Consider the following 19,340-nt stretch of genomic DNA (forward strand, 5'->3'; position numbering starts at 1 on the left):
AACACACAATATTTTCACACAAAAAATTTACCAAGCATTGAGAAACTAATTATTGTACCAACAACATGTTTAACAAAATATTTACCAAACGTCAAACAACTTTGTTTCACAGCAAATCTGACAGCGATTATTTTCACAGCACAACAATGCTAAATTGGCCCTAAGTGATTTTGTGGAGAAATACATGGGAGGTGTTTCTTCCCATAATCACTTAAAGTGATTTTAGGGAGAAGCATGTGGGAATGTTTCTGCCCATAAGTGATTATGGCATATCCAGAATCACTCCGAAACAAGTCCATAGTCATATAAAAGAACAAGTTGAAATTAGAGCGATATAGTTTTATAAGGTAAGGAGTGAAAACAACCGTTCTCAATTAAATCACATAATAAGATTTCATAATGTGTTCTTTAAGAACATATATTTGGAGCCAAAACTATGAATTATCATATATGTATTAGTTTATTTTTTCTTCGTTAGTGTGCTTCTTGTAACTCCTATTAATTTTTTTACAAGAAATTCGGGGAGGGTGGAGGTGGAAGAGTTCAACAAACTGAGTTATACTCCATGGGAGGACAATGTGTCACTTGGGTTCAAATATGAGACCACCAATCAACAAATACTCTTACCACAAAGCTATAAACCGGTTTGCAAAATATTCACTATTTTAAGAATATATTTTAGTATTAATGATACGGTAATGATTATTATTAAGCTCAATTGTGTTTAATAAATATTTCATGTGCTCATCACTCATGCACAAGCTTCATAGTTGTTGTCACAAGAGAAAATAGTTGTCTCATACACTACATAACAAGTTTTTAGTATTTCTTTGGAGTTAGGGGGTGGTGGAAAAATGAGTTTAGAATAATGAAAGGTGGTTTCTATTGTCAATTGAAACTTTAAAAATAAAATAAAGAAGGAAAAGTTTGGGGCAAATAAAATGTATGAGCAAATTCACGCTACATGGGCTAAGGTTGATGCTCAACTGGGCTCAGTTTTAGTCAAAGAGGCAAGATCGGTCCATTTGGTTTGAAAGGTAGACAAGATCGGTGCATGGGCTAGATTGATTCTGATCGTAACACGTAAAAGAAAAACCCCAAGCAGGCCCTAACAAATTCAAAGCTACACAAGACCGTTTTGAGTCTACTCTTTGGTTTGCTTCCTCGCCAAACCTAGCGACAACAGCCACATTTTGCTTCCCCTCCTCCTCCTCCTCTCCTCGTCATCCATCTCTCTCTGAAACAGTCTATCGTCCTCAATCAGCGATGCAACACGGAGATTACACCTCCGCTCCATATTACCAATACCCTCCGCTTCAAAACCCTAACCCTAACCCTATTCCTAACCCCACCGATCCCCACCAGAACCCCTACGCCTCTGCACCACCTTTTACCACCTCCGATTACTCGCTTTATTCCCAATCTTACCCTCCGTATTCTCTGAATCCCGATCCTGCCCCTCCCACCGCTCCTTCCTATACCCCTCCTCCAATCTCCAACCCTAATTTGCAAACCTTCAATCCCACACCTCAACCACCTTCTTTCCCTCCCTTTGAGACCCATGCGCCCTATCAACCGCCACCTCAGCAGCAATCGTATCATCCGCCATACGATCAGAATCAATCGGCTCCCAGTTATGCCACTTTGCCACCGACAATTCCCGCAATCCCTAACCATAATTCCAATCCCTCTTCTCCTTATTCGTCCGCTTACTCAGGCCCGTTTTCTCAACCTCCCTCCTCAGTCCCGCCTGTATATGAAAATCCCTACGAAAGTTCTGTGAAATTCGAGCACGGCGGTGTTGGGGGTTCCTATTTAGATGATAGGTACGGGAGCTACAACCGGACCCGATCAGATTTGGGATCGGATCTATATGGAAAGCGCTATGATTCAGGTCGCGATGAAGCGTACGGCGACGGTGTTTATGCTTACCAAGGTGACAAGGTGGAGCCATACGGGGCTCGTGGCACAGCACCCAAGTCTTCAAGCTCGTCTTTATTCGATGACTACGGCAGGTCGATCAGTTTCCCTTCTGGGAAGAACTCATCAGTGAGCTCCGGCAAGATCGTGCGGGCAGTACCGAAGGCCGATACTCAAGAAGACGCGAAGAGTGGGGTGCTTAAGTTCCGGGTCAAGCTGTTGGCTGAAAGTGGAGGACAGAGCACCATGGATGTTCTTTGTCAGGTATGAACACGGAGGCACTTTGTCCTATTTGAGTGGAAATTTAATTCATGTCTTAGGACAAGCACAACTATTAAATTTTCAAATTTTTATTTATGTTATTTTGTTGATTGGGCTATTATTCTACCATCTCCACTGTGTTGATTGTCACATTGTACACACCCTATTTCTTTCTTTCTTTCCCATGTTCACAATTTTATTTTGATCTAATCCTTATCGTCTCCCCGTTGTCTCAAAGACCTGTTATGTTCTTGACTAGAGGTTGGAGTGGGAAGTTTCGTATTGTTTTCCCATGCTTACGAATTTCAGTAATTAGATCATAGCCTTAGGCGAGAACTGTAATTGGAACTTCACCACTAGATAGAAATCATGTTTTGGCATAAATGTTACTTTAAAGAAAATGGTAAATAGGGACTATAAATTATTGAATTATCTTCCTGTTATTTGAATTTTACGTTTACAAGTGCTTTAATACACATGGAGATGCATTCTTCTTTTTTTCTTTTAAATTTTTAATGGTATCTTCTATAACTTGTTTTACTATCTTATAAATGACAGCAGCACTCATTGAGACTTCCTTTTCAGTGGATTTAATTTAATATTTAAAATGCACATTTTAATTTTTTTAGTCTAAAAGATGATTCCAGAATTGTTAGTTTAAACTTCTCTAATTTTCTATATGTTTCTATGTGAACTCTACTATATTCGATATGCATGTAATGTAAGCATGATGCTGTTTTTGGTATTCATCTGAATGATTATCTTAGGTTGGTTTGAAGTCTGGATAGTATTTTGGATGTCACCCATTGTTCTTGTTTAGTTCCTTTGTATTTTTCTTCTTGTTTTTATATAAATTTTGTTGATAGAAAAATTATCTTCCAGATTGGTTTGGATGGTATTCGTATGCTTGATCCTGCTACTAGTCGGACATTGAGAATATATCCCCTCGAGACCGTTACAAGATGTGAAGTAAGTTTGTTCTAGTTTCACTTTGATTCTAGTATGGAACTGTTAGTATTTGGCTTGAGGTCTGAATAATTTGTTTCTTCCCTTCTCATACAGGTAACTGATTCATCTACATTTGCATTTTGGTCAAAGAGCTCTGTCGATATTGAGCCAAGACGTATTAGATTGCAGTCAAATAGTTACACCACCAACACCCTTTTGGATACAGTGACTGCTGCGACTGTACAGGTTGGGTTTTTTAGAGTTGTATTTTCCCCTTTTTAAAAGAATAATGGTTCCCCTTCATAACTGACAGCACTGAGCTTAGAAATTAGCTTTAGGTTACCCTTGAATGGGGCCTGTCTTATACACGAGGTTGGTATAATTTGATTGATGATGGTATTGAAGTACATTAAAATAAGTTCTCTGTGCATAAGTGGCTGAATATCAAATGCGTTCCTTCAATGCCTAAGGATATTTACGTCCGATTTTTACAATGTCTTGTACTGGTTGGTTTCTAGCATTCATAATTCGAAAAATGAAATCCTTTTTCTTCTGTTTGTAACTTATAGAATTAGTTAGGAAGTTCCAGTTGGGCCTTCTTATACTGAAAGATGGAAGGATGAGATTATTGTGTGTATATGCTGATATTTTTATTGGATGATTCTGTCTTTATAATTTTATATGCTTTTCTTTTACTGCAGCTCAGAAAGAGGCATAATATAGTCCCATGTTTTATGCCCTTGAGACTATGGTTGTCCTTATCAATGGGTTTTGTTGATTATTATTAGTGACACATTACACTTATCTCTTGTTATTCAGCTTAAGGAAATGGGTGGAAGAATCAAGCCAACTGAATCTTTAAAGCCAAATGAACAGTCTGCAGAGAGAAAGAAAGGATTAACTGATTGGATGAACATTATAAAACCGGGAAACGAGGAGAAAGATCATTGGGTAATACTAGCTTATCTTCCTGAAAGCTTTTTCGCCTTTTTAGAATGACATAAATGTGGTAGTGCTTAATATTACTCCATGAACACCTTTTAATGCAGTGAATGGCTGTTGGAGTTCTTTTAGCAAGTAATAAAGTGATCTTGGAGTTTTTGCTCTTGCTTATTTCATTATTGTTTTTTTAGGTCCCTGATGAAGCAGTTACAAAATGTACAGCATGTGGGACAGATTTTGGGGCATTTATCCGTAAGGTATGTCTAATTGAGGCGGCATCTTCAGAGTTTGTTGTTCATACTAGCGTCTTTTGAACTTATCGGTTTCTCCTCCATTGTAGCATCACTGCCGGAACTGTGGAGATATTTTCTGTGACAAGTGTACCCATGGCAGAATTGCATTAACTGCTGATGAGAATGCTCCGCAGGTTCGAGTTTGTGACCGATGCTTGGTACGTCTCTGAACTTATCACATCATTCCAACTACGTCAGTAGGAAGTCCATAGCGGGTGTGGAGAGGATTTAAGATTCATTTTGTATTTTAATATTTTATATTTCGTTTTGCTTCTCAATATAATTCAATGATCCTATTTGACACGTTGTTATGGAGTATATCACACAAAATGGTCTGGTTTCCATTTTCTTTTATTGTGTTCCTGTGAAGATTTAGCCTCTTAGGATGTTAGTTTCTGATCAAAATTTTCATTTATTTTCAGGGAACTAGGTCAGTTGTTCAGGTATTTGCCCCACTATGTTTGGATAATTAGATTCACCAAGTAGTTTCCCACCATTTTCATTGTTGTTCCCTGTAGGAAATAACATAACAGCTTGGTTAGTCTCGTAGATCTGTTGAAGTGGAGATTTCGGTGCTTTTTGTTTGTGTTTTTATAGGAAAAAAAAAGTAACGTGAATGAGTTTGCTGTTCTTTGGGAGTGCCTTCATTACTGCTTGTATCATTACCTTGGAACACTTTGTTAGAGTTTTCCTTTCGACTTTCTATTTGGTCAAACAAAACATAAATGATAAAGAATGTTTAGACAAGCTATAGTGGTCAATGATCTGTGGATGTGATTTGGAAGTTTCATAGATTATGTCTTACCTTGTAGTGACTCTGGTTGGATTCATTATTATTAGAGTCTTGGTTTATGTTGGCAAAGGGATCTTGGATGGAAAATTTACAATCAATTCATATTTGGTCAATGGGTTTTATGTCCGAGTTACTGTTCCAAGGTTTATTTATTTATAGTAAGTTTGGCTTATGCCAGAACTTCTGCATCATATAATTATCTTGAAATGAAGAGTCCTTACAGTGTCATTATCATTTATAGGCTGAAGTGACTCAGAGGCTGAGTAATGCTAAGGAAGTATCTAGTAAACCTGCAGGATTGCAGAGTCACGAGGATCTTGCCAAGAAGCTTCAGGTGATTTTAGTGTTGTGTGCATCTTTTTGCTTCTAACAGAGTCTGCATTTTCTAATTGACAAATTATGTTTGCACCGACTGTCATTTTAATTTATGAATATGTAAGCTGAATATCTAATAAGTCTGGATCAGTACAGGCATTTTTTTTTATATCTTGTGTGCGCTCACACTTCGTTTTTATTTTTTTAATTTAATTTTCTGTACAGGAGGAGATGGAAAAGAATCGCAAGGAATCCTCAGGTAATTTCTTTGCTTTTGAAGATTGGATGGTGGAAAATATGGCCATGAAAAAGAAGTTTTTAGTCTCCTTTTAATGTTATTATTTGTGGACCAACGCGCTAAGTGAGCAGTTAGATAAACCAGTGGGGTTTCCTGCAGTTTGTAATATTCAAATAGTACTTTAGAAGCTAGAAGCATATAGACACTGCTAATTTGCTTGTTGATTTGTCAGGTTCAAAGTCTGATGGATCTGGAAGGCGGATGAGAGAGGTTGCCTGTCCTACATGCACGGTCCACTTGCAGGTAATATTTTAGATTTTCAAGGGCGTCTCATGCAAATTATAAGTAATCATATTTTAAAGGTTGAAATATATATTGTTTTTTTAAAGCTTATTTTACATAGAAGTTCAAATGAGTTTGAATTGAAGATTAAATCTCACTTTTCGTAGCATGTGTAGAGTCTTAGTGTGCACTGTGCATATTCATATTTTTGCATGTAGTTGTTGATTCCATTACTGGAATTGTTGCAGGTTCAAGTTCCCAGCTCAGGTTCGGAGACCATCGAATGTGGGGTTTGCCAGAATCCATTTCTTGTGAGTGCTCATTGATTTAAAACAGATTTTTATGACAGCACTCAATTGTTCTCTTTGAAGTTGCTGGTTATTTTATTGGTCTGGGTATGTTTCCTAATAATTTGGAATAGCTTTTACTGTGTCATTGTCTTTCTGGTTTGTTGTTGACCGGATGGCTGTTGCTTTCTGTTGTTTAGCGTGTATATGAAGTATTTATTTGAGAGCCCCATCAACTGGGTCATGCCTTTATGTAAATTGATGTTTATATAATTACGCCTTTTACGTCAAATACATGATGTGAAATTGGCCCTTGTGTATATGAAATGGCTCATCAACGCAGTTAGTTTCAATTTGTGATTCCATACGTGAGGGGAGTTGCATTTTTTGTGAAATTTGGTGGAATGTGTTCTTTTGGCTTCTTTGCCATATCTTTTCTTCAAGCTTGGTTTGACCTTGCTTTGACGAGAGAATGCTGTTTTTTTCCAAATGGTTTACCATGTTTTGTGCCTAGGGGTAAATTGTTTCTTGCAGTCATTCGATTCGATGTTGTTAATAAAGATATATTAAGAAATGGAAAGAAATAAATGTATTGGATGCCAATTTCATTTCTAAGATAAGGTTGTATGTCATAATCCAATCACTTATTATTTTTTTGGCAATTTATGTGATATGGTTAGGAATTCAGGATCTTTTAATGTAATTATTGACATAAGTAGGTGACCTTTGAATATTAATAGTTTTTATCTGTGCGATCCATTGATTTAGGAATGTACTGGTATCCGGTCAAAAGCCTGCTCTGCCTTTGCAGTTTTCCTAGGGTTTTCTGGAAGGGCCTTTTCGGCTTGGCATCGGCATTAATAATAATAATAATCAGTCAGGGTGCACTGTAAACTTGTAAAGGCAAGCAGAAAACGACGAGAGACGATACACCGCGACTGGCTACAACTATACAAATCCACTTTAATCGAGAAGCTCGTGGCCAAATTTGTGGGCCCATTTAAAATCTGAAATTGAATTGCGAAAATGCAGATGAAATGAAACTCCCAAACCTACAGTAGGCTTGAAAATGTCTTTAGCTACAAGAGGACCTTACAACTTGCAATTTGCATTTCATCAAGTAACGGCTCACTTTCAATTACACCATACAATCCAGATCATACAGTTTCTGTTGCTTTTGGATTTTTTCCGCCATCAGCTTCATATTTACACCTATCAATCGGGAGACGTGATCAAACTCACAGCTGGTGCGGGCCAAGTCAAGTTGTTATTAATCTATTGCACAATCCTTTACTTAATGAGGCAATATCGCTTTCAAATATAAGTCTGAGCAATCTCATATGTTATAAAATAATATTAGGAGGCTGTAGCCAGAATGATCTAAAGATGTTACTTTGAATGATGGATAGATTATAATAGTCTGAAATCATTAATTAATAATAATTAACTCTGGTTCTGTCGCGCTAACCGTTGAGGAATTAATCACTTCAATTAATTTCGAGCGGTATTGTTACGTGGACTAGTCTGTGACCTTCAAAGTAGCCTCCTACTGTAGTAGTACCTTTTACCCTCGCTCCTCCCTCTGCCTACACACACACACGCACACTGTTGCTTTTCTTATCTTTCTCAGTCCCCGTGAAAAGTTATAATAAATTTAGGCTTGATGTCACCACCATCATGGCATTGGCAGGTCTAGATTAATAAGATTAATTTTGTTTTGTATTTGATTTGATGAAGAAATGGGCGTGGCGTGTAGGTTTTTCCTTACCCTTCCTTCAATAACAGAAGGCAACACCCAGTTGGCTTGTTTTGTATATAGATATATCATCATCTGGTAGTTAAACCAAACTGACTGCGTTTTGTATTTGTTTACAATCCGTCCAACAACAAAAGTAACACATACACTCTCCATGCGTTGACCTCTACTTAATTTCTAATTACTGGCAATCTTCGTAATTACAAACCAATTTAAAATGATATAAATCATGACGTTGGGCAGGCAAACATCACAATTTGTGTTTGTTCTGAAAGTTTACCGCTTGATCCAGAAAGTTGACGTTTTCATTTCATGTGCTAATTAAAAGATAATGTCTCGAGCTTTCATTTCACAAGGAAGCCCCAGTTCTTCTTAAAGATTATAACAACAACTGTGGACCAATCACCGCTCCCTCACCTGTAATGCCTAAAAATATATATCTTTGCTTCATTCAAGGGACAAGTTTCCAGCGTAAGATATAAGGATATACATGAGCAGGAGCCCATGTGGCTGATCATTGAATCATAGATGACAGTTTTCAATTCTTTTAAGTTGAGAAATATTGAACATATATACATCGCTAGTGGGTTTCTTTTCCACATTTTAAACTTATTGATTTCCCAAATGGCTTAGACCCATTTTAATGGCTAGTATATATAAACAGTAGCACGTTATTAATTATGAAGAAATATATATAAATAGTTTTCTTCATTGCCTAGTACCCCATAAATACATTTTTTGCATATATATATTTTTGCATATATATATAGTTTTCTTTTCTTGCCTAGTACCCGCATAAATACATTTTTTTAATATATATATATATATATATATATATATATATATATATATATAGTCTCTTTTTATTGAGGGACGCCCTTTAGGGTATCTTACAATTTTTTTTCCAATGATCCAAACCATCTATTTTTTAGGTCTTCATTCATAGATCATCTTTACAAAAAATTAGACAAATCGAAAACCGTTTCGACATCCAATTGTGTCTTACAAAATCAATGAACACGGTGCTTTAAGAAAATGCTAAAATTTCAATAACTTAATTGAGTGGTCAAATGATATCAGATTCAACTAATTTTTTTTGTAGAGATGATCTTTGAATGAGTATCTACAAAATAGACAGTTTGGATTAGTGAAATACAATCCGGAGTGGGGCCTACAATGGGTGTCCCTCAAATAAGCTTATTTGAGGGATCTCTCAATGGAAGCTATATATATATATATATATGCAGTTATCCTCTCATCCGGATGTCTATATGTTATTATTGTGCGGATGCTATTGTAAATGGGAAGAAAAATAAGAAGGGATACATGGTATCTGCACAATAATAATGTCCGAACGTCTGTCTAATTATGTATTCATTACAAATTATTATGTTTGTACAATATAGATATATATTGATCACTGAAAGGACTACTTGACACTGTAAAATATACCCAAATTGAAATGAAATGATTGCAGTTGAAAATGTGTCACGCCAACTTTTTTATATTTGAAACAGCTTGGATATCTTTTTTCTGGTAAGAAGAAAAGCTTGGATTAAGTCTCTTGTGTGTACAATCAATGACTAGAAAAAGGCAAGAGCACAATATTTTCACAACTTGTCTACTCTATATGTGTATAAAAGCACCTGGAGTGTGTATGTGTGTATGTGTGTGAGTGAGACCAAACAGTTGTCACATCTTCCCTTTGTTTTGTTCTCTTCCTCTGAAAATAATGGGAGTGGGATTCTTCTTTATGGAGTTTTCATCTTCTTCTTCCTCCCAATCTAAGTCCCAGCTGATAGTATATGTTTGTCTTGTAGTTTTTGGTCTTTTCCATTACCCCACAATTACAGTAGAGGCTGCCGTGAAGCTACCTCCAGGCCAGACAATTCCAGCGGTCATCGTGTTCGGTGATTCTATAATGGACACGGGCAACAACAACGATCTTAAGTCTCTTATTAAGTGCAATTTCTCTCCTTATGGAAGAGATTTCCAGGGACACAAGCCAACAGGCAGATTTGGCAATGGAAAAGTGCCCTCTGACTTCATAGGTTTGTTGTATATAGCTATCTACTAAATCTCTCTCTCCCTCTCTCTCTTCCCGGTCAATATATACTCACAGTGTATATATATATATATATGCATGACAAATAATATACATGTAAGCGAAAGAATATGAGTGAATAATTTTGCCATTTGTCGCCAACTACAGAATTTATGAGTGAAGAATTTAGCAATTAATTTGTCGTTATCTAACCAAAATTCCAAGGTTTTTTTTTTCCAATAGGTATATTTCATTCCATTAGAAAGTGGGAATAATGGACATGTTAGGCGTGCACTGATTAAGAAACTCATATGAAAAAACCCCGAATAAGAAAGAATACCACACGTGCCTAAGAAGTATAAAACTAGAAATAGATTATATAGCATCAATGAACAAAACATCCTGTAAGAAATTTGGCGGATAAGTAACCAATTTCGCTACTCCATGGGAGTACAGAGCATAGAGAGCCAAGCGAGTTCCAACCAAAATTCCAAGTTTTTGCATATATGTGTGTGAATATTCCAAGTTTATATATATGTGTGTGTATATTCACTAGCTGCTCATGTTTCAAACAATCACATGTTTAATAAAGCTACCTTTTATCTGAATTCAGTTTGCAGAATTTTATATGAAGTTTAATTTTGTTTTATTCAGAAAATAGCAAAATAATATTTGATTTATTTAGTTGAGATATATTTATATATATGGTTGGTTTCTTCTTTTGTCAAATTACTTGCTTATTAACACTAACACTTGGTTTTTGAATTTTGAAAAATATGAGCAGTGGAAGAACTGGGAATCAAAAAGTATTTGCCGGCGTATTTAGATCCTAGTCTACGGCCTGAAGATCTGGCAACGGGAGTCTGCTTTGCTTCAGGTGGCACGGGATACGACCCAATGACACCCCAAATAGCGGTATGTACGTTCGCATCTAATAATACAACAACTACAACCCTAATATTTATTAATCTTAATTTCTTCTCCAATTAATTATGATGAAATACAGTCAGTTATATCAATGTCGGATCAGTTGTCAATGTTCAAGGAGTATATAGGGAAGCTTAAAGGCATTGTTGGAGAAGAGAGAACCAACTTCATTCTATCCAACGCTCTGTTTCTGGTGGTGGCTGGCAGCGACGACCTTGCCAACACCTATTTTACCATTCGCGCAAGAAAAGCCCAGTATGATGTTCCTGCTTACACCGACCTTATGGTCAACTCCGCGTCTAGTTTCGTCAAGGTACCTAACATATTTTTTTTATATATATATATATATATATATATATAATGTTGTTTGTTGGATCTAATCTTAATGTAATTAATATTTAAACTTGTATTATTAATTAGGGTTCATAATTAGTAACTTAACTGGCAGGAATTGTACGGACTTGGCGCGAGAAGGATTGGTCTGTTCAGTGCACCGCCAATAGGATGTGTGCCTTCACAAAGAACATTAGGTGGAGGATTAGCAAGAGACTGCGCCGAAGAATACAATGAAGCAGCGAAGTTATTCAACGCTAAACTTTCCCGGTCTCTCAACTCCTTAAACACAGCCCTCCCAAACAGCAGGGTGGTCTACGTGGATGTCTACAATCCTCTACTGGATATCATTCTTAATCCTGCCGAGAATGGTAAGCCTACGATAATTGCGTACGTGGATATATATATTTGATCATCAATCAATCTTAATTTTCTCATTTTGGGGTAATTAAGTAATTTATGAATGAATTTCAGGGTTTAAAGTTGCGGAGAAAGGATGCTGTGGAACTGGGATCATAGAGGTAGCAGTGTTATGCAACAAGTACGATGCCACGTGCGCAAATGCAAATGATTATGTGTTTTGGGATAGTTACCATCCTACGGAACGGACCTACAGTGTGCTGATTCCTCCACTACTCCGAAGATATGTAAACGATTTCCTTCTTGGCAACTGAAACTGATTACATTTTCATATGCTCCAATAAGCATATAATAAATAACATATTACGAATTACATTTTCTTAATTCTTGGAAGAATAGAGAATATATTGTAGTAATAATCTATTAAAATACCGTTTTGAAATAATTTAGGGTTGAATTAATGCGCTACAATCACAACCACAACGTATCAATATCAACAAAATCCTGCAAAAAAGAGGTTGCAACCAACCACACATATAATTTTATGCAATTATGGTGGAGAGAGTTTAGCCAGATCCGAGGGCCAGAGATAAGTTGGTTGGGGGTTTAGGTAGATGTATTACTACCAAGGACGCGACTTGCAGGACCGACAATCAATTCCTTTTAACGATGAAGACCCACAAAAAGACAAAACTCCATCCATAATATAATTCTTTTCTTTTGGTCGACCCTCATTTCCATACACTGAATGATTAAATGACATGTGTTGCTATATATAAATGATTCAAAATTCATACCATTTTCCATTAATTATATCAGGAATTCATATGAATGTTTTCGCACCGGTGCTCACCTTCACTTCTGTATCTATCTTTAAAATTTTGAAATTTAAGGTGTCACATGGATTAGAAAAAATTTGGTTGAATTCAGTTGGGAAGCGAAGGGATGTCGAGCGAACAATAACTGGTTATATATGTATAATATATTCTAGTGGGTGACAGAAGTGAGGTTGATACGGGTTTCTCATGGAATATTATTGAGATGAGTTTATTGTGATATATGAAGTACACTGTTGCATGCATATTTATTATCATGGAATGAAATGAATAATATATATATATATATAGTGATTCTCTTATTCGGATGTCTATATATTATTATCATGTGGCGGATGCTATTGTAAACAAGCAGGAAAGCAGCGAGGAGTAGTATAAAATATATGACGTTCACACGATAATAACGTTTGAATGTGCGCATAGGAAATTTTATATATATATATATATTAATTGTTGAGTGTTTTAAAAATCACATACATGCGGTCCCAACTCAACTCCTAATACTAATAGTATGGTTCTAACTTGTACATTCTCCACACCAATTATAATTTATACATGATCAACAAGAGCCAAGAGCAAGAGGGGCTTAGCTGATTAAGGAGTTGCGCATTCATGCATGATGCATCCAGCAGCACGAAAACCATGCACACGGCAGGCAGGATATGCTCACTCAGAGGATCATAAATTTATAAGAAAAAAAGAGAAAAGAAAGTATTTATTGATATTTTTATTCTAAACAAAAAATGACTTCAAATAAATTTTAAAACTCCATATATGGCACAGTCTTTTTTTAGCTAATCGACAAAAACTTTAATTCTTACAATAAAGCTGGAGGAATCGAACGGTTGGGTCTTGTCTTGAACTTGAACATTAACATGGGCAATAATGCATGCAACGCACCAGTGACAGTAATAACCAGAGGTACTTGCTGCGAATTCAGCTTCGTATTCAATGGGTGGGCCTTCTGTACTTTTATCAACTGTACTGATCAACAGAAGATTTGCCTTACTCAACTGCTTACATTTACCCCAAATTTGTATTTATATTAATGAACTCTTCCGCTTCACAACTACACACACACCTTTTAATCGATTCTTCAACTTTAGAGCATTTCCAACAGTACGTAGTAATAAATTGAAGTTAAATTGAAGTTTGTTGATCTACGCTGGCAATTTGAAAAGCATTATTTGTTATTTAAATATTTTTTATTTTAACAAATTCTTCAATTCAATTAATATTTACGTATTTATTATAGGATAAATTTCACTTTATTACCCGAAAGTTTCTCGAAATTCAAACTTTGGTATACTACGTTATTTTTTCGTCTTAGTCTCATACATGAACTTTGATTTTACTACAACTTTCATACTTCAGTTAGTTTGACTGTCAAGTTTTCCGTTAAACAATGACGTGACATTCATAGCTATCCCAATCCCAACCTTACCTCCACCATCATCCACCCACCCACAGCAGCTCCCAAGCACACCCTCATTGTTGAGTTCAAGAGCTTACCTTGACGAGTTCAGCAGCGGTTGCTATGCTAGTTTGTACTTGATGTTGAAGCAGCCACCGCGAAACACCATTGTTGCTATGATTTAGTCGTCGCTTTTGGTCCACATACACAAGGTTTTGGCTCTAGTTCATAGTTTGAAGGTACAATCATGGAAGTTGCCGGTTTGTGTGGGTTGGGATTTAGCCAGTGCGACACTAAGGGTTTAGTCGGTTTGGCGTCATGGGTCTCTTTTGAAGAATATGTGGAGGGGTGGTCATGTTCCTTTGTTTGTTTTAGTCTATTATTACTTTTTAGGAGTGTGCTTTGTTTTAATTTAATTCACATGAACTTTTTATGAGTTTGCTGTAGTTTGTATTTTAATTTTCGATTGCAATATAAATCTGTTGTTTTATATGTTTAGTCAGTGAAGATATTGTACCCATTTTGGCACCATTATATAGTATATGATCTATAATATACATGAAAAACTGCCCCCGAGTCCAATTAATGTAAATGTGATTATGCAAACCCAATTTTCCAATAATTGTCCTGATAATTATATGCAATTAGAAGATTAACTAACAAGCATCAAACTCTGAACTTTAGTTGATGTGATGGAAAAACTTCCTATGGTTTAGCTTTGGCATGACTATTGGGCAACTTTGAGCAAATTAGCCTCCCCCAATTCAGTCCTCCTTCTCGTTTTTTTTAATATTTTGCTTGATTATTTTATGAGTTGGGACTCTAAAAAATAATTGGATATTATTACTGGTCCGGTTGCCATTGCCATAAATGATTGATGACTCCATTAAATAATTAAACCCTCTCATATCTCCGGAACTGGAACATTGAAGTTAGTGGATGGGGAAATTTATGTGGACCGACATGTGTGGTGTGGAATAGATTTTTCGCGTTTTAAATTTTCGCGTTTTGGTTGTTGTTCAAAAATTCATTCTATATAATATGATTATATTTATTTTATTTTGTTGCATTTGTTTTGCTGTTACTAGTTACGTACCAGCTACTATATGTAGATGTGTCTGGTGCGCGATGTGGAATAGTGATCGTCAGAATAAATGACACTGCATGTTGAATAGAAGATGGTATATATATACAAATGCACACATGTACAAAACAGAACCGAGGAGGGCCCAGAAGTTGCCTCACTTTCTTCATCCTTTTCCTTTATTGGTTTAGTTTAGACTTTAGTTTGAACTAGCTAGAAAATATTATACGTACCCACAAGTTCCACCCAAAAAGAGAGAGATTGCAATTGGAATTGAAAGAGGCGTATTCAGTGATGACGACAATATTATTAATGACGACGTTGTTTGTTTCTTCTAGTACGGTAATGGTATTACTATTAATGACGACAGAAGCGGCAGGTGGAGGAGGAAGAGGTGGTGGTTTAGAGGTTAAGCTGCTAGCGGCTGCCAATGTTACAATTCCAGCTGTGTTTATGTTTGGAGATTCGATCGTTGATACAGGCAACAATAACGACAATCTCAAAACACCAGCTCGCTGCAATTTCCCTCCATATGGCAGGGATTTCCAGGGAGGCATACCCACTGGCAGATATTCCAATGGAAAGGTTCCCTCTGACTTCATAGGTTGTGCATCTTTCGCTGCTGCATCAATAATCTCTCTTTCTCTTTCTCTTTCTCTTTCTCTTTCTTTTTCACTCTCATTCTCGTGGTCAATTGGTCATCCACTCATTTGACCATCAGTTTAATTAGTTACCAGAAAGATCTAGCAAAGTCTTTCCTTTGTTGCAACTTGCCAGAAAGATTTCAATGGATATTTGGTTGGTTGTCAACTGGCAAATCAGTTACCATCATATTTAATCTTATTAACGTCCCCTAGTCTCCGAGTTGTCAAATCTCTTCTTTTGTGTACGTCGCCAGTTGTCCAAATCTTAATTATAGTTTTTTTTGGTTATGTTGCTGCCTATGGACAACGCATAGAAAATGACTAGAAAAGTGAAGGCAATACTTGGCCATTTCTGGGGCGTTGATGTACGTAGGGAAAAAGAATTCGGGAGACTGGGCTGTCCATCGTTGTTAAAGCCCATGGTTTGATTGGTATTGTCTGGGCCTCCCGTCAACTTTCTCAGTCCAATAGGGAAAATAAAAAAGAAAAACATTCTGTATGCAACAAATTAAATAATATGGTCCTTTAGTTTTGTGACTATTGTGGCACTAGAGTTGTTCTTCAATCTTCATCATAATGCAAGTTTGATTCATTATACTTCCATTTTGTCTTTTTTATCTTCCATTTTTTTTTTTTTTTTTCAGCGGAGGAATTGGGTATTAAGGAGCTCTTGCCAGCCTATTTGGATCCAAACCTAGCGCGGAATGATCTGCTTACGGGTGTCAGCTTCGCTGTGGGTGCCACAGGATATGACCCTATGACAGCAAAAGTTGTGGTAAAACGACTTGCATTAGTTGATTATGCTTGCTAATCAATTTCATTTTCACTTAACTTGTTCTTTGGCACTTGTTTTTTTATTTGGTTAAACTTAAACAGGCAGTTACACCACTATCCGATCAATTGCTGCAATTTGAAGAATACATAGGAAAGCTGAAAGGAATTGCGGGAGAAGATAGAGCAAACTCCATCTTGGCTAACAGTCTCTTTTTCGTGGTATCAAGCAGCAACGATCTTGCCAATACCTACTTTGTTACTGGCATTAGGAAATTGGAGTATGATGTGCCTTCTTACACCGACCTCATGCTCGATCACGCTTCTGATTTCCTTAAGGTCACTTTAAAACATATTAAATCCGATCGATGTCAAAACCATATAATACGAATCTCTGCCAAAGCTTGTAATTTTGATTTGTTTGATTTCTTGCGTTGTGAAAAGGGGTTGTATGCATTGGGGGCACGGAGAATTGGTGTTTTCAGCGCACCCCCTATTGGATGTTTGCCATCCCAGAGGACTTTGGGAGGAGGCATACTAAGAGATTGTGTAGAGAAACCCAACCAAGCAGCCATGTTGTTCAACTCCAAACTCTCGGCAGAGCTGGATGACCTCAACAAAAACCTACCCAACTCAAACCTGGTATATGTTGACATCTACAACCCTCTGCTCGATCTCATCATCAACCCTACTAATTACGGTAACTTACCCTAAACTTATAAATTAATTCATTAATTCAAGGCTTAATTAAATTATAGATTCAAGTCTAGTGTTAATTATTACTTATTAATTTGGTATTTTTTAATTACTTATTTTGTGCATGCCCATGCAGGCTTTGAAATTGCGGATAAAGGGTGTTGCGGGAGTGGGAAGCTGGAGGTGTCCATACTTTGCAATGAATTCGAGCCTGAAACTTGTACTGATGACTCTAATTATGTGTTTTGGGACAGTTACCATCCCAGTGAAGCCGCATACAAAATCATTGTCAAGGAACTCATGACTAAATACATCTACCGCTTGGCGTGAGAGACAAATCAACTCATTAATTTATATATCATTTTATTTAATTATTTGCAGAGAGCTCATGATCCTCCAAATCCAATGGAATAAATCTCTGCAAAGGCCTTTTTGGTTACTCTCAGTCTCAGGGAAATTGTACCAAATTACGGACATGATTCATTTGGAGCACTGATTATACAATAATTATTGAAAGCTTATTATAATATATTACAGATTTCCTTCCTTGTTTTGAATTTGTTGACGTAAGCCTCCTAATTAATTAAGGAGATTTATTTCCTTGATTAATTAAGGGATTTACTTTCCTATTCTATATAGTTGACAAATCATTGTATAATTAGGAGATACTATCCTAATTGATTACTGTATCTATTTCCTTGTAAAACGCTCATGTAAACTCCTATATATACCTCATTATGGAGAAGATTAAAACCTATCCTACCATAATACATTCAAACCATATTCATATTCTAGCATGGTATCAGAGCAATCGATCATAGGTTGTCTCTAAACCCTTATATCAAATTTCTCATATTCAAATCCAAAACCATAAATCAAATTCCTCATATTTTTCCCCAAATTCAAATCCCTCAAATCTAAAGTCCTCAAATCCTCTTATCAAAATCCCTAAACACATACCCTTAAATCTTATACACATACCTCTCAAATCCAATTCCTACATCAAATTCATACATCAAATTCCTCAAATCAAATTCCTCCAATCACAAGTTCTCACATTCTCATATCACATCTTACTTCCGTTGAGATGTCAGGAACCCCTACGATTCTCCCCTTTATTGCCGACTCACAGAAGCATGCGATCAATCCTGCTGACCCGACTACTCGGACTAATGCTTATATTGCCACCACCAAAGGTTCTACTTTTCATATGTCCTCTCAAAAATCTATATGGATTATCGACTCGGGTGCTACGGATCACATGACATTTGATCATGGCCAACTTATTAGTCGCAAATCATCCACTTTGTCAGTGGTGTCTAATGCTAATGGTACCCCCTCCCTTGTGGTTGGGAGGGCTCCTATGTCTCTCTACTTCCCTACATCTGGATTCTGTATTACTTGTTCCATCTTTGGATCATAACTTGTTATCTGTTGTATAACTTACTACTACTTTGGGGTGTATTGTAACATTTTGGCTGAATCATTGTGTTTTTTCGGACATCCTCATAGGAAAGACGATGAGTTGTGGTACTCGGCGGGGCAAACTCTACTACTTGGACTGGGCACCGAATAGTGAGGTCAAGGTTAGTCAAGCTTTCAGAACCAGTGGAACTCGTTCTGAGGGGGAGAGAGACAAAATTTGGTTTTAGCATAAACATCTTGGGCATGCCCGTTCGATTATCTTAAGAAGTTGTTTCCATCATTATTTTTCAGCTTTGATGTTTCTAGCTTCCAGTGTGATACGTGTGAATTGGCTAAAAGTCATCGTGTCCCATCCCCATTAAGTTCAAATTAGAGTTTGGTTTCGTTTTCTCTTGTTCATTATGATGTTTGGGGACCTGCTAAAATTGCTACTCTAGCAGGGGCACGATGGTTTGTTACATTTATAGATGATTGCACACACATGACTTGGGTTTCCCTTCTCAAAACTAAAGGGGAAGTCAGTTCCAGGTTTCAATAGTTTTATCAAATGGTGGAGACTCAGTTTCATGCTATAATTCAAGTTCTTCGTTCTGACAATTTTGGAGAGTTTCTCAACCATGATCTTAACCAGTTCTTACAAGATCATGGCATCATACAATAATTGTAATAACCCAAAACAAAATATCTAAAAAGAAATAAAATATCTAAAAAGTAAGGATAATATCTTCTAGCAAAAAGACAATTTTGCCCTTACATAATTTAATAGAGAAA

The 19,340-nt window shown here is 36.6% G+C and overlaps 3 protein-coding genes across 3 annotated transcripts; all 3 read left to right on the forward strand.

The window, feature by feature from the left end:
- Window positions 1–1,128: 1,128 nt before the first annotated feature.
- On the forward strand, window positions 1,129–6,632 carry LOC117612821 (protein FREE1-like). Its single transcript, XM_034341462.1, has 10 exons — window positions 1,129–2,184; window positions 3,064–3,150; window positions 3,244–3,375; window positions 3,949–4,080; window positions 4,263–4,328; window positions 4,412–4,522; window positions 5,399–5,491; window positions 5,698–5,731; window positions 5,943–6,013; window positions 6,241–6,632. The coding sequence occupies exons 1-10, from the start codon at window positions 1,267–1,269 to the stop codon at window positions 6,316–6,318; spliced, it is 1,722 nt and encodes a 573-aa protein (XP_034197353.1). The 5' UTR covers window positions 1,129–1,266; the 3' UTR covers window positions 6,319–6,632.
- Window positions 6,633–9,604: 2,972 nt separating this feature from the next.
- On the forward strand, window positions 9,605–12,083 carry LOC117612822 (GDSL esterase/lipase EXL3-like). Its single transcript, XM_034341463.1, has 5 exons — window positions 9,605–10,086; window positions 10,864–10,994; window positions 11,086–11,319; window positions 11,455–11,710; window positions 11,814–12,083. Exons 1-5 carry the CDS (start codon window positions 9,768–9,770, stop codon window positions 12,011–12,013), a joined length of 1,140 nt encoding a protein of 379 aa, XP_034197354.1. The 5' UTR covers window positions 9,605–9,767; the 3' UTR covers window positions 12,014–12,083.
- Window positions 12,084–15,241: 3,158 nt separating this feature from the next.
- Window positions 15,242–17,625, forward strand: LOC117612823 (GDSL esterase/lipase EXL3-like). Its single transcript, XM_034341464.1, has 5 exons — window positions 15,242–15,637; window positions 16,322–16,452; window positions 16,554–16,787; window positions 16,893–17,148; window positions 17,281–17,625. Exons 1-5 carry the CDS (start codon window positions 15,328–15,330, stop codon window positions 17,472–17,474), a joined length of 1,125 nt encoding a protein of 374 aa, XP_034197355.1. The 5' UTR covers window positions 15,242–15,327; the 3' UTR covers window positions 17,475–17,625.
- The last annotated feature ends 1,715 nt before the right edge of the window (window positions 17,626–19,340 follow it).

The sequence above is a fragment of the Prunus dulcis genome, unplaced genomic scaffold (assembly GCF_902201215.1).
Source record: "Prunus dulcis unplaced genomic scaffold, ALMONDv2, whole genome shotgun sequence".
Lineage (NCBI taxonomy): Eukaryota > Viridiplantae > Streptophyta > Magnoliopsida > Rosales > Rosaceae > Prunus > Prunus dulcis.

Excerpts from the sequence above, each read along its gene's own strand:
- LOC117612822 (XM_034341463.1), top strand. The coding sequence starts at position 9,768 with ATGGGAGTGGGATTCTTCTTTATGGAGTTTTCATCTTCTTCTTCCTCC. Across the intron at positions 10,087-10,863 it reads AGTGCCCTCTGACTTCATAG|TGGAAGAACTGGGAATCAAA; the intron begins GTTTGTTGTATA and ends AAATATGAGCAG. Across the intron at positions 11,711-11,813 it reads TCTTAATCCTGCCGAGAATG|GGTTTAAAGTTGCGGAGAAA; the intron begins GTAAGCCTACGA and ends AATGAATTTCAG.
- LOC117612821 (XM_034341462.1), top strand. The coding sequence starts at position 1,267 with ATGCAACACGGAGATTACACCTCCGCTCCATATTACCAATACCCTCCG. Across the intron at positions 3,376-3,948 it reads TGACTGCTGCGACTGTACAG|CTTAAGGAAATGGGTGGAAG; the intron begins GTTGGGTTTTTT and ends CTTGTTATTCAG. Across the intron at positions 4,081-4,262 it reads ACGAGGAGAAAGATCATTGG|GTCCCTGATGAAGCAGTTAC; the intron begins GTAATACTAGCT and ends TTGTTTTTTTAG.
- LOC117612823 (XM_034341464.1), top strand. The coding sequence starts at position 15,328 with ATGACGACAATATTATTAATGACGACGTTGTTTGTTTCTTCTAGTACG. Across the intron at positions 16,453-16,553 it reads CTATGACAGCAAAAGTTGTG|GCAGTTACACCACTATCCGA; the intron begins GTAAAACGACTT and ends AAACTTAAACAG. Across the intron at positions 16,788-16,892 it reads ACGCTTCTGATTTCCTTAAG|GGGTTGTATGCATTGGGGGC; the intron begins GTCACTTTAAAA and ends CGTTGTGAAAAG.